The following is a 13,445-nucleotide window of genomic DNA, read 5'->3' as shown; positions in this document are numbered from 1 at the left end:
GGATTCATGATCTGTATTGCCAAGAATAAGAGAGAAGAGTTAGGATGATTTCATGGCTTTTGACTTGTGCAACTTGGTGAATGGTATTGTGGTAGATGTAGAATGCTGCAGCACTAGGATTCCCCAAATGTTAACAGTTGACCACAATTACTTTATCCTTTTCTATCTCTCTATACATGAACATTTTCTTTGTATTTCTTTACTGTTCGAAAATGAGATGCTGACATGATACTCACTCCCATACTCCTAAATACTTCAGTTTTTTAAATTCTTAAAAAAAAAAAAAAAAGAGTCTCTTACATCAGTGGGCCTCAAAGTACGATTCCAGGACAACCAGCAAATGCATCACTTGGAAACCTGTTAGAAACCTAAATTATAAGACCCCACCCCAGATAAACTAATTTTGATAATTTTGCTGTGGTTATCTGAGAAAATTAACACAACTTTCAAAGCTACTATCTAATTGATAGGCACTATTTAGATTTTGCCAATTGTCCTAGTAATGTCTTTGACAGCAACAGTAGCAAACGAGTCACTTTTGAGACTCAAGGGATCCACTATCAATAATTTTCATTGGCAGAGGACAGGACAAGACAAACTAGTAAACATTCTCATATAGGATAGTCCTGGAGCTATAGTTAATTTTTCCTAATAAGGGCATGTGGAAATTAAATGTTAGCTAGAGAAGAAGGCCAAGAATGGAACCCATTGAGAAGTCTGGAACTGGACGCTTACTGTGAAGTTGAAATAGCATTCAAAGCGGTATAGGAAACAAGACCACGAGAGCGAAAACTATTATTTTTTTTTTTTTTAAAGATTTTATTTATTTATTTGACAGAGAGAGATCACAAGTAGATGGAGAGGCAGGCAGAGAGAGAGAGGGAAGCAGGATCTCCGCTGAGCAGAGAACCCGATGCGGGACTCGATCCCAGGACCCCGAGATCATGACCTGAGCCGAAGGCAGCGGCCTAACCCACTGAGCCACCCAGGCGCCCGCGAAAACTATTATTGAAAAGAGGAAATGGGGGCGCCTGAGTGGCTCAGATCATGATCCCAGGGACCTGGGTTCTAGCCCCGCCACGGGCTCCCTGCCCGGCGGGAAGCCTGATTCTCCCTCTCCCTCTCCCCCTGCTTGTGTTCCCTCTCTTACTGTGTCTCTCTCTGTCAAATAAATAAAATCTTCAAGGAAAAAAAAAAAAGAAAGAAGGAAATGATCAACAATAGGAAATAATGCCAAGAGGTCTACTAAGATAAGGAATGGAAATGTTCACAGAATTTTGTAAGTGGAGGTCCTTAACAACATTGACAAGAGGGAAATGAGTTAAAAAAAAGATGAGAAAGTAGACACAGAATAAATAAAAGTTTTAAAAAGCAGCAAAGATATGAAGGGGTATGTCAAGGAAGGTGTTCTTCCTTTAAGGTGGGGCATGTTACATTATGCGGATTAGTTCCGGGAAGAAGTCTTAGTTGCCCAGTGGAGGGAGATTTACAAAGTCGGATTGCCTGGGTCCCTACCGTGGAGTCTGATTTAATGCATCAAGAGTTTGGCCAGGTTCAAGAGGATTTTTCAAAAGTTCCCCAAGTGATTTTAATGTGCAGTGAGAACCACTGCTAGAGGGAGAAAAACCCTGGTACAAGGAGAGCTTACATACTGTAATCAAGACCTTTTGCAGCTGAGAAATTGTTAGGGTGTCTCAGACAGCAAACACGACCAGCACTGCCCGGATTATCAAATCTTCAAGTTACAGTATCTAATTATTCCCACAAGGGTCCATAAAGCAAGTGAAGAAGGACGTATACAGTAACTTCACTCCCCAAGACACACTAAAGAAAGAAAGAGGGAAAAAAAAAAAAAAAAGACCTCGGCGTTGCTCTCTAGAGTCTCAATCAGGAACCTCTCTTCCACCGGGTTTCCTCCGCGGTTCTTGGAAGCTCCAGCGCACTCTCTCCGCTTTGAGCGCAGATCGCCAGTGCGCACGCGCAAGGCCAGCCCGGACGCCCGAGCAGCGGTCCCCGCGCAGGCTTGGCTGTGCACGCCCGCCCTCTGCCCGCAGTCCCGGCTCCTCCCTCCTCTCGAGCTTCTGCCCGGGGCGGCCGCGCGGGAGGGAGGCCGAGATGGCAGATGAGATCGCCAAGGCTCAGGCCGCGCGGCCTGGTGGCGACACAATCTTCGGGAAGATCATTCGCAAGGAAATCCCAGCCAAAATCATTTTTGAGGATGACCAGGTAGACACGGGACGTGGCCTCCCTGGAGGGCTGAGGCAAGGGCAGTCTCCCTTGAACACGCGGCTTTCCCGCGGCCGAAAGGGGAAGGATCGGTCGGCGACGCGAAGGGAAGGGACTCGACCGCCCCGCGGGGCCTCTGCCGCGGGCCCCCAGCCAGCGGGCAGGGCCGCGGCCGCTCCGAGGCCGCCTGCCGGCGCGTGCCGGCGCTCGGGTTACGCGTTATCAGCCCGGGGCGTGGGTCAGGCTGCCGGGCTCCTGCGGGGCCAACACTGCGGGGTCCAGGCGCGTGTGGGGGACGCGCTGGCTGCTTGGCGTGGGCGCCCCCGGGCTCCGCGTCTGCCTCGGACCTCGCCCGTGTCAGGAATCTTACAATCTCGCCAGCGCTCTTCCTGACAGGGAGAAATCCGATCGCGCCCTGACTGGCCCAATCTCCGCGATCTCCCGCGCACAGCCTACCGGCCTGGGCTTTCCTGGGCGCCAGTCCGCTCCACTTTGTGTGAGACGGACGGGGGCCCGCAGCCTTGGAGGTGACGGTGGTGGGGGGGGGGGTCGTGCGGACGCGCTGGGCCAAAGGTCCTCCTCCTCCAGGGCCTGCTAGTCAACCCCACCCCACACCCCATCCCTTTCCGGCCGCGGACTCTGGCGGAGGGGGTGGATCGCCTTTTGGAATTTGCTTTCTCTTGGCCCCGCCCGGTAGCAAAGTTTGCTTTCCTATTTGGCAGGAAGCAGTTTTAGGCCAGGGGACTAAGCACGTTTTTGTTGACTTCCTCGTAGGTGAAATTCTGTTCTAGGAGGGCCAAGGAGATGTGACATCTTGTGTAAAATACTTACTGAGCGAGTTGTATTTATGGGTTTGGACCTCAGATAAAGATGGGCAGGAGGTTGGGCGATTTAGACAAATGAACTGTTAAATTAATTTTAAGAAATATGGAATATAAGGGAAACATTGTTTTTACTCTCCTAGTAGCGTTCTTAGATTCAAAATGTTATCTGAGATTTAATTAGATTCCTTTAGGTGAATTTTGATGGCTTTGTTACTAGCAGGGAAGTTCTTTTGTTCTAGAAAATGCATATTTTTAAGTATTTTTACTTGATTTTTATAAATGACAATTGAAATTCTGATGTTTGAACCACCTAAGACCCAAGAGTATGACTGCATGAAGCAATCTAAGTGATACAGCATTTTGTGTGGAGTACTAAATAGAATTTGTCTTGAGACCGTTTAGCTGGGAAGGTCCTATATAAGCAGCCTCCACCTTCAGTAGAGCACAAGAGATAAAAATATATTCATGTGGTATGTAATTTGTCTAAATGCTTCTTATCTTCATTTCTACAAAAGAAAAAAGGCAAACAGTTGAGTAAGATGGGAAGAAATAGGTATTATTCAAAATATCAGACAAATACATAATTACAAAGCTGATTACTGCAGTAAAGGAAAAAACCCAGGAAACTGCACAATCAGCACTCCTAACATAGGGAAGGTGGAGAGAGAAATCTGATTTCTTTCAGAAATCTTATATATGCTGGTTGCTGAGGAATGGATGTCAGGTTAAGTTAGAAGTTGAGGTTGAGGGGAGAAAGGACCATTGCAGTAGAGGGAAGGGCCTTTGAAAAAAGCCTGGGAGTTTGGAGAGAGATGAAAGACACTGTGATTTGATCAGGAAGAGTTGTATGAGATCAAACTGAAAAGGTAGACAAGGATTAGCATGCTTAATTTCTATTTCACTTAAATGTCCCTACTTCAGAGTGGTTTGTCTGTGATCCCCCAGTCAAAATTGTTGTTTTTTTTTTTTCTTTGAAAATCATTTATTTCACTCTTTACTTTTCCTTTGTAACATGTAGGTAAGATCTTATTATATGTAGGTAAGATCTTAATTATACCTTTATTTGTTTAAGGTCAGCCTTCTCATTAGACTAAATTCCATGAAAATAGCCGTGGGATCACATGTATTGTGTACACTTCTGGTTTCCTAGCATCTACTACAGTGCCTCCCATGGGGCTAGTGTGAAAGAATAAATATAGCCTATAAGATGATACACTAAAACAGATTTTTTTCCTCCCCTTTTCTCTAGTGTCTTGCTTTCCATGACATTTCCCCTCAAGCACCAACTCATTTTCTGGTGATACCCAAGAAACATATATCCCAGATTTCTGTGGCAGAAGATGATGATGAAAGTGTAAGTAAATTTACCAATACAATTTATTTTCCTGCCTTTTTTTTTTTTTTTTTTTTTTAATTTGGGAGACTAAATTTTGACCAGAAAGTGAGGTCATATTTTCATTTTCCTGAGGGAATTATTGAGGGAAAAAACCAGATAGTCCTTTGGGAGTCAGTGCAATGTAGAAAGAGTTTGATTTTTTCAAATTGAGATATAGTCGGCACATAACATGTTAGCTTTAGGTGTACAGCATAATGGTTTGATATATGTATATTATGAGAGGATCACCATAGTCAAGTGAACATCCATCATCACCAATTCTTAAAATGGTTCCTAACAAGCAGTAGTTGGTGAGACTCATTTTTCCTCAATAAAGAAACAGTACATCATACAGGGGATGATGTGGTGTTTTTGTTTGTTTTGGTTTTGGTTTTTTTTTTACATTTTAAAAAAAATTTATTTGACAGAGGGAGAGAGAACAAGCAGGGGGAGTGGCAGGCAGAGGGAGAGGGAGAAGCAGGCTTTCCTGCAGAGCAGGGAGCCTAATGTATGGCTCATTCCCAGGAGTCTGGGATCATGACCTGAGCGGAAGGCAGTCACTTAACCGAGCCACCCAGGGGCCCTGTTGTTTTCTATCAATTTTTTTCTATTAATGCAATTAGAGAAAAGAAAAATCACTACTTGGTTTTGCCAGATGTCTAGGCCTCAGTTAAATATTTTCCTAATACTCCTTGTGGTATAATTGTTTATAAATACTGGCTTCTCTTCTTCAGGGGTATTTTAACACTTCCTGCCTTATTGATGTCAGGCCTGGTCATGTGACTTGATTTGGCCCGGAAGTGCAAGCAGGAGTGATACATCTTGTATAAAAACTATAAGAGATGAGCAACTGGTTTGTCAAGTTCTCTCTTTCCACTGCCACTCTGGTCATACACAAACTACTCCATCAGCCTGGGTTTCAAAGTGAAAAAGAAGAATTTAGAGCCTAATCAACTTGTGATGAGCATGTAGTAAGCACAAGAAGTGTATCTTTGTTATAAACCAGTATTTTAGGGTGGTTTGTTACCCCAGCTTAACCAAACTTATCCTGATTGATGTACTTTTCTAGTACAAGAAAGCAAGATAAATCTTGCTTTATTAATAACATTTAAATCTTTTTTTTAAAAGATTTTATTTATTAATTGAGAATGAGAGCGAGAGAGCACGAGAGCGGGGAGGGGCAAAGGAAGCAGATTCAGTCCTGGGATTCCTTTTTTTTTTTTTTTTAAAGATTTTATTTCTTTATTTAACAGAGAGAACATAGCGAGAGAAGGAACACAAGCAGGGGAAGTGGGAGAGGGAGAAGCAGGCTTCCCGCAGAGCAGGGAGCCTGATGCGGGGCTCGATCCCTGGACCCTGGATCATGACCTGAGCCAAAGGCAGATGCTTAATGACTGAGCCACCCAGGCGCCCTATTAAGAACATTTAAATACCCACTTGGAAAATGATTTTAAAATTGTTTTAATTGAGAGGATTTATGTCTAATTTGTTTATTGGAATTAGTAATGAGTAAATACCTAATCTTAATGGCTTTTTAATTATAAATTGTGTTGTAATCGTATTAAGAGTTTCCAAATATTTGCCCAGAGGGATATGTTTCAACTTGATGGCCTTTTAATATTTCAACTTGGTGGCCTTTTAATATTTCAACTTGGTAGTATGTTATTTAATGGCAAGAATTTGTAAACTGCCTGTGCTTAAGAAACTTTTTTTCTTTTCCAGCTTCTTGGACATTTAATGATTGTTGGCAAGAAATGTGCTGCTGATTTGGGCCTAAAGAAGGGTTATCGAATGGTGGTGAATGAAGGTTCAGATGGGGGACAGTCTGTCTATCATGTTCATCTCCATGTTCTTGGAGGTCGGCAGATGAATTGGCCTCCTGGTTAAGCTTGTTTTAGGGATGATTTTCCCTCCTCTAGGCAGTGGTCAATATTTCCCAGTTCTGTAGGTTAAACAATATACTTCCTTTTGCCTATGTATGGAGAGATTGAGGAAATAATTTTTAAAAGCCATACATAATAAAAGACAATGTTGCATGGTTTACAGCCTCTTTGACTCCTGTATTTGATTTATTAAAAAAATATACATATATATTTGTTGGAATGTATGAAGGTAGAGTTCATAATTTGGGAGGTTTTGGTTTTTCTCCTCAAGGAGGGCTAAACATATGTACATCGTTATAATCGTGTTACTGGTTTCTGAATACAAATTACAAGATTTCACAAATTTGGCTTTGAAATACCATTTTAGGGTAAAATATTAGTCCAGGAGAAGATTTTCTAATCTAAATCTCTCATTTTTTAAGAACAAAGGAATATATGATGTGATTGATCCAGAAAATGACAGGTTCGGGTCCAAAAGGAATAGTTTTTGTCTAGCCCATGTTTCACCCGGACTTTTGGGATAATTTGGAAGGGATGAGAGTAGATTTATCACAGAATCTTTGATGACCATGTGAAGCTACACATTGGTATTTCTTTTGTTATCTAAACTCTTGTCTAAATATTATAATCATAGTACTTAGAATTAATTTCCCAAATTGAAAACCTACTGTTTTTTTTTGTGTTTTTAAGATTTTATTTATTTAGTTGACAGAGATCATAAGTAGGCAGAGAGGCAGGCAGAGAGAGGGGGGAAACAGGCTGCCCGATGCGGGGCTTGATCTCAGGGCCCTGAGATCATGACCTGAGCCGAAGGCAGAGGCTTAACCCACTGAGCCACCCAGGCGCCAGAAAACCTACTGTTTTGAATGTGCATTGTACACTAGCAAAAATATTTAAGTTGTACGTGAATCTGGCTATGTGGCGTTGCGGGAGTGGAATCTAATGGTTTGAGTTTTCATGAAGACTGACCAAACTTTTTTAGTGTTGCCATGTATGCTAGCCTTTCTGAGAGGTTGTAGGGCAAGTAGTTTTGCCTTTTGGCTTTCCTTCATGTAGGCACTTTCTGTTCTCCAAAACCTAACTTGATACTTCCGTCTGCTTTACTTTCCTCTTTGATTCTCTTTGTGCTTATGGATTCCTTCCATTATTAATCTCTAAAAGACCACTTTAGTAAGGTTTGACACTAATTGAAAACTTTTTTCTACATTTTAAATTATATTATTGATTTTTAAATACTTGCTTGGGTGGATTAGGAAAATTGGCCATTTAGATCTTAAAAATAATTTTTTCCTAATTGTCATTTTTTAAAGGATTTTATTTCTTTATTTGAGAGAGAGAGAGCATCCCAGCATGAGTCAGAGGGAGAGGGAGTAGTAGACTCCCCACTGATCCGGGAGCCAGCCTGATATGGGGCTCCATCCCAGGATTCTGAGATCATGACCCAAGCTGAAGACTTAAGCAACTGAGCCACCCAGGTGCCTCCCAGTTGTCATTTTTTAACATTTTTATAGTGTTTAAAATCTTTGTGTAGTTATGTATCAAGTTTTTAATTTATTTAATATTTTAAAAAGCCTTTCCCACCCCAGGAAGATTTTAAAAAATCATTATTTCTTCCCCCTTAATACTGTAATGGCTTTATGTACTTTTTAAAAAGTAAGCTCTAGGCCTAAGGTGGGGCTTGAATTCACAACCCTGAGATCAAGAGTCCCATGCTCCATTGACTGGGCCAGCCAGGCACCCTGACTTTTTTTTCAATGGGGGAAGGTCTGGGGATGAGTTTGGGAAGGGCTTGTGCCACTATAAAAAATGTAATAATGAGAGAAGCATTTGTATTATGTGTAAGAGGATAGAGGCTGCCTTTTTAGGCACATTATCTTTCCCATTGATTTCATCAAACCAGTGCCCATAAATCACACGACTGCTAAGTTGTCTCACTGGTTGTGTCTCTGACCTTTCTGCCTCAAACTGGGGCAGCTGTTGCCCACCAACTCATTTCTGTGGATAATTGTAGGTGCAACTTTTTTCCCAAGTTAAAGCTCCTTCCTTGTTGCACTCATTTATGGTGCTTTATTGTACAGGTTACATTTTTTTCTATTCACATTATGACACAAAATAACAAGTAATTAAGTTTTAAAAAGCCCTTTTCTCAGACTGTGGGTTTTAGTTAAATAGAATAAAAAGTGGTTAAGCCATTCTCAAGTAAGTACTGCAGGTATGCCAAGAGTTGATTCAGACTTTTCATATCAGTCCTTTTATTAGTTTGGAAAGCAGATTTTGAGAACGCCAGCAGATGATAGTAATTGCTTCTTGAACTGCTTTCTGTGATACACAAGGATCATTTAGTAGATTTGTACGCATATTGGCATACCTTGGAAATATTGCAGGTTCTCTACTAGACAACAATAAAGTGAATATCACAAAAGTCAAGTCAGATGACTTCTCTGGTGACCCAATATATATAAAAATTACGTTTAGAAAAAAAATTATGTTTATACTCTACTTGTAGTCTATTAAGTATAGAATAGCATCATGTATTAAAAAAAAAAAAAAACAATGTACGGGGGCCTTGGGTGGCTCAGTTGGTTAAGTGACTGCCTTAGACTCAGGTCATGATCCCAGGGTCCTGGGATTGAGCCCCGCATTGGGCTCCCTGCTCAGTGGGGAGTCTGCGGCTCCCTCTGACACCCTCCCCTCCCATGCTCTCTCTCTTACTCTTTCTCTCTCTCTTGAGTAAATAAATAAAATCTTAAAAAAAATGTACATACTTTGAAAAATACTTTATTTTTAAGAAAATGCTAACTATCACCTGAGCTTCCAGGGAGACTACCTTTGCTGACAGAGGGTCTTGCCTTGATGTTGACAGCTGCTGACTCAAGGTTAGGGTTGCTGTAGCAATTTCTTCAAATAAGACAACCATGAAATTTACTGCACTGATGGACTCTTCATTTCATGAATGATTTCTCAGTGGCATACGACAATGTTTGATAGCATTAGACCCACAGCAGAACTTTCAGAATTGGATTCAGTTTTCTCAAAACCTGCCACTGATCAACTAAGTAATATTCTAAGTCTTTTGTTTTCATTTCAACAATCTTCACAGCATCTTCACCAGGCACAGATTCTGTCACAAGAAAGCACTTCGCTCACCCTTAAGATGCAACTCCTTATCCATTAAAATTTTATGAGATTGCAGCATTTTGGTCACATCTCAGGCTCCAGTTCTAAATTCTAGTTCTCCTGCTATTTCCATCACATCTGCAGTTATTTATTCCACTGAACCTTTGAACACTTCACAGTTATCCGTGAGGGCTGAAACAACTTCCAAACTTTTTTTTTTTTTTAAGATTTTACTTATTTGAAAGAGAGCACGAGCTGGGGGAAAGAGAGGCAGAGGGACAGACACTCCACTAAGCTGGGAGCTTGATATGGGACTCCCATCTCAGGACCCCGAGATCATGACCTGAGCCAAAGTCAGACGTTTAACCATCTGAGCCATCCAGGCACCTAAACTTCTTCCAAACTTCTGTTCATGTTGATATTTTGACCTCTTCCATGAATCACGAAGGTTCTTAATTGTATCTGGAGTGATGAATCCTTTCTAGAAAGTTTCCATTTTACTTTGCCCAGATCTATCAGATGAATCCTCTTTATGGCAGCCAGAGCTTTAGAAAATGTCTTTCTGTCTTTTCTTACATTTATTTATTTTAGAAGAGAAAAGTGGATGCACACACGGGGTTGGGGGCGGTCTGAGGGAGAGGGAAAGAATCCTAAGCCTGACCTGGGCTTCATCTCACGACTCTGAGATCATAACCTGAGCCGCAATCAAGAGTTGGACACTTAACTGACTGAGCCACCCAGGCACCTCAGGAAATGCATTTCCTTTTTTTTTTTTTTTTAAGATTTTATTTATTTATTTGACAGAGAGAGATCACAAGTAGGCAGAGAGGCAGGCAGAGAGAGAGGAAGAAGCAGGCTCCCCGCGGAGCAGAGAGCCCCATATGGGGCTCGATCCCAGGACCCTGGGATCATGACCTGAGCTGAAGGCAGAGGCTTTAACCCACTGAGCCACCCAGGCGCCCCAGGAAATGCATTTCTTAAAGAGTGAGACTTGAAAGTCAAAATGACTCCTTGATCCATGGACTGCAGAATAGATCTTGTCTTAGCAGTCATGAAAACAACATTAATCTCATTATACATCTCCATCAGAGCTCTCGGGTGACCAGGTACATTGTCAATGAGCAGTAATGTTTTTAAAGGACTTCCCTCCTACCCCACCCCTCCCGACTCAGCAGCAGATCTCAATAGTAGGCTTAAAATACTCAGTAAATATTACTGTAAACATGTTGTAAACAGATGTGTTGTCATCCAGGCTTTGTCCCATTTATAAAGCAAATGCAGAGTAGATTTAGGATAATTCTTAAGGGCCATGCATTTCAAAATGGTAAATGAGCACTGGATCTACATGAAGATATCTACCAGGAACTTATCAAACTCAATACCAAAGAACAAATAATCCAGTCAAGAAATGGGCAGAAGACATGAACAGACAATTCTGCAAAGAAGACATCCAGATGGCCAACAGACACATGAAAAAGTGCTCAATATCAATCGGCATCAGGGAAATCAAAATCAAAACCACAGTGAGATACCACCTCACACCAATCAGAATGGCTAAAATTAACAAGTCAGGAAATGACAGATGCTGGCAAGGATGTGGAGAAAGGGGAACCCTCCTACACTGTTGGTGGGAATGGAAGCTGGTGCAGCCACCCTGGAAAACAGTATACAAGTTCCTCAAAAAGTTGAAAATAGAGCTACCCTATGACCCAGCAACCTTACTACTGGGTATTTACTTTAAAGATACAAATGTAGTGATCCGAAGGGGCACGTGCACCCGAATGTTTATAGCAGCAATGTCCACAATAGCCAAACTATGGAAAGAGCCTAGATGTCCATCAACAAATGAATGGATAAAGAAGATATGGTATTATATATACAATGAAATACTATGCAGTCACCAAAACCCCGAAATCTTGCCATTTGCAACAACGTGGATGGAACTAGAGGGTATTATGCTTAGCGAAATAAGTCAATCAGAGAAAGACAATTATCATATGATCTCTCTGATATGAGGAAGTTGAGAGGCAGGGCAGGGGGTCATGGTGGGGGAAGGGAGAGAAAATGAAACAAGATGGGACTGGGGAGGGAGACAAACCATAGGAGACTCAATCTCAGGAAACAAACTGAGGGCTGCTGGAGGGGAGGGGCTGGAGAGGGATAGGGTGGCTAGGTGATGGACATTGGGGAGGGTATGTGCTATGGTGAGTGCTGTGAATTGTGTAAGACTGATGATTCACAGACCTGTACACTTGAAATAAATAATACATTATATGTTAATTTAAAAAAAAAGAACTTTTCTTTTGTCTTTACAAGTTGGCTAATTAGTACAAGAGGCCCACCTGTCAATCTGCCTTGGCTTTTGACATGCCTTCCTCACCAAGCTTAATCATTCCTGTCTCCTGATTTAAAGCAAAAGATGTGACTCTTCCTTTTACTTCAACACTATAGGGCTATTAAGTAGCATTTGCTCAGAGTATTGTATGTGTGATGGACACTTGTAATTATCGGTGTTCAGCACTTGAATGCTCTTCACATTTGAGGGATTCCTTGCCTCCCCAAAGAGAATCTGAAATGAACAGAAATCTAGTATTCTAGCTCCTCTGCCAGCTGGGATGTAGGCCCTTGAGTTAGGCTCTGCCAATCAGATACACTCATCTGGGATTTTGAATTTGAAACTAATGACACAAAGGAACAAGGACAGTGGAGACTTCTTTCTGGTGTCAGTGGCAGCAGCATCCAGTTGGCAGGCACAAGAGTGCCTGTGTTGCCAATCGTTGGATCCCGTATTGAATACCGGGGTGACAACAGTGTTCGCTGTGGTTCCTGTGTTCAGTGATGAGTAACAGTGTCTTACTAGACTAGCTCTCTGATTCTTGAGTGTGGTATCATCTGCATAGTTTCTTTTATTCCTGCTATTTTCCCAGTTAATCTGTGACTACCGACTAAATACTGTTTCAAGAAATGAATGGCTAGAGAAATTTTTTACTAGGAATGGTTATAGACAATAGATTCTCAGGGAAAGCGGGGTGGAGTGGTAGAGAGCTGAGATTAGTTGTTGGGCCTTGTTTGGGATAAAGGCAAGGTGAATCCAGTGAATATTAAGAAACTATATTTTCAAAGCCCATGATAAATAGTAGCAAGGTAGCTAATTAAATCATTCCATAGATCACTTGTATTGATATGCCAATTGAAGGAAAGGCTTTGGGTTTCCAGCTGCTATAGCCATAGGGTAGTATGAAGGACAGGCAGAATTCAAGGGTAATGGAGGTGTTGTGATTATTTCTAATTGCTGAGCATCTTAAAAAATGTATGACAAAGTAAGATTTCTTCTCTTTTTCTTAATTAAAAAAATTTTTTTATTAACATACAATGTATTATTAGCCTCAGGAGTACAGGTCTGTGAATCATTAGGCTTACACACTTCACAGCACTTACCATATCACATACCCTCCCCAATGTCCATCACCCAACCACCTTCTCCGTCCTCCCTCCCCCCAGCAACCCTCAGTTTGTTTTGTGAGATTAAGAGTCTCTTATGGTTTGTCTCTTATTCCTAATTTTTTGACAAGCTAAGACTTATTTTTAAAGTTTTATAGAGAAAGAATGCATGTGTGGTGGGAACAGAGAGGGGCAGAGGAAGAGAGAGAGAGTATTCATGCAGACTCCCCACTGAGCAGGGAGCCTGATATGGGGCTCCATCCCAGGACCCTGACATCATGACCCAAACTAAAACCAACAGTAAGACAGTCAATCTACTGAGCCACCCAGGAACCCCAGGCTAAGATTTCTAAATTATTAGTTCAAGTTATCTGTTGAAAACCAAGGGCTTTCTATGACTATGTTGTAAAATTTATGAGAGATTTGTTTCTTCAGGATATAAGCTCTTGCAGCTGAAGAAGTGAAACAGTTGTAAGCTAAACAACATTTGATTCTTAAGGTTTCCAAATTTTGTTACTTTAATTCACATCTTTGTCTAGCCTCTTTTGAGGAAGTTACAATATCTATAAGCGAAGAACG

General features: G+C 41.6%; 1 protein-coding gene across 1 annotated transcript; it reads left to right on the top strand.

Annotated features, from left to right (window-relative positions):
• The first annotated feature begins 2,014 nt into the window (after positions 1-2,014).
• On the top strand, positions 2,015-6,473 carry HINT1 (histidine triad nucleotide binding protein 1). The gene is made up of 3 exons (XM_047730579.1): positions 2,015-2,226; positions 4,300-4,404; positions 6,148-6,473. The coding sequence occupies exons 1-3, from the start codon at positions 2,116-2,118 to the stop codon at positions 6,310-6,312; spliced, it is 381 nt and encodes a 126-aa protein (XP_047586535.1). The 5' UTR covers positions 2,015-2,115; the 3' UTR covers positions 6,313-6,473.
• Positions 6,474-13,445: the final 6,972 nt, after the last annotated feature.

The sequence above is a fragment of the Lutra lutra genome, chromosome 5 (genome assembly GCF_902655055.1).
Source record: "Lutra lutra chromosome 5, mLutLut1.2, whole genome shotgun sequence".
NCBI lineage: Eukaryota > Metazoa > Chordata > Mammalia > Carnivora > Mustelidae > Lutra > Lutra lutra.
This window is presented reverse-complemented; position numbering and strand designations above follow the sequence as displayed.

Excerpts from the sequence above, each read along its gene's own strand:
- HINT1 (XM_047730579.1), top strand. The coding sequence starts at position 2,116 with ATGGCAGATGAGATCGCCAAGGCTCAGGCCGCGCGGCCTGGTGGCGAC. Across the intron at positions 2,227-4,299 it reads TCATTTTTGAGGATGACCAG|TGTCTTGCTTTCCATGACAT; the intron begins GTAGACACGGGA and ends CCTTTTCTCTAG. Across the intron at positions 4,405-6,147 it reads CAGAAGATGATGATGAAAGT|CTTCTTGGACATTTAATGAT; the intron begins GTAAGTAAATTT and ends TTTCTTTTCCAG.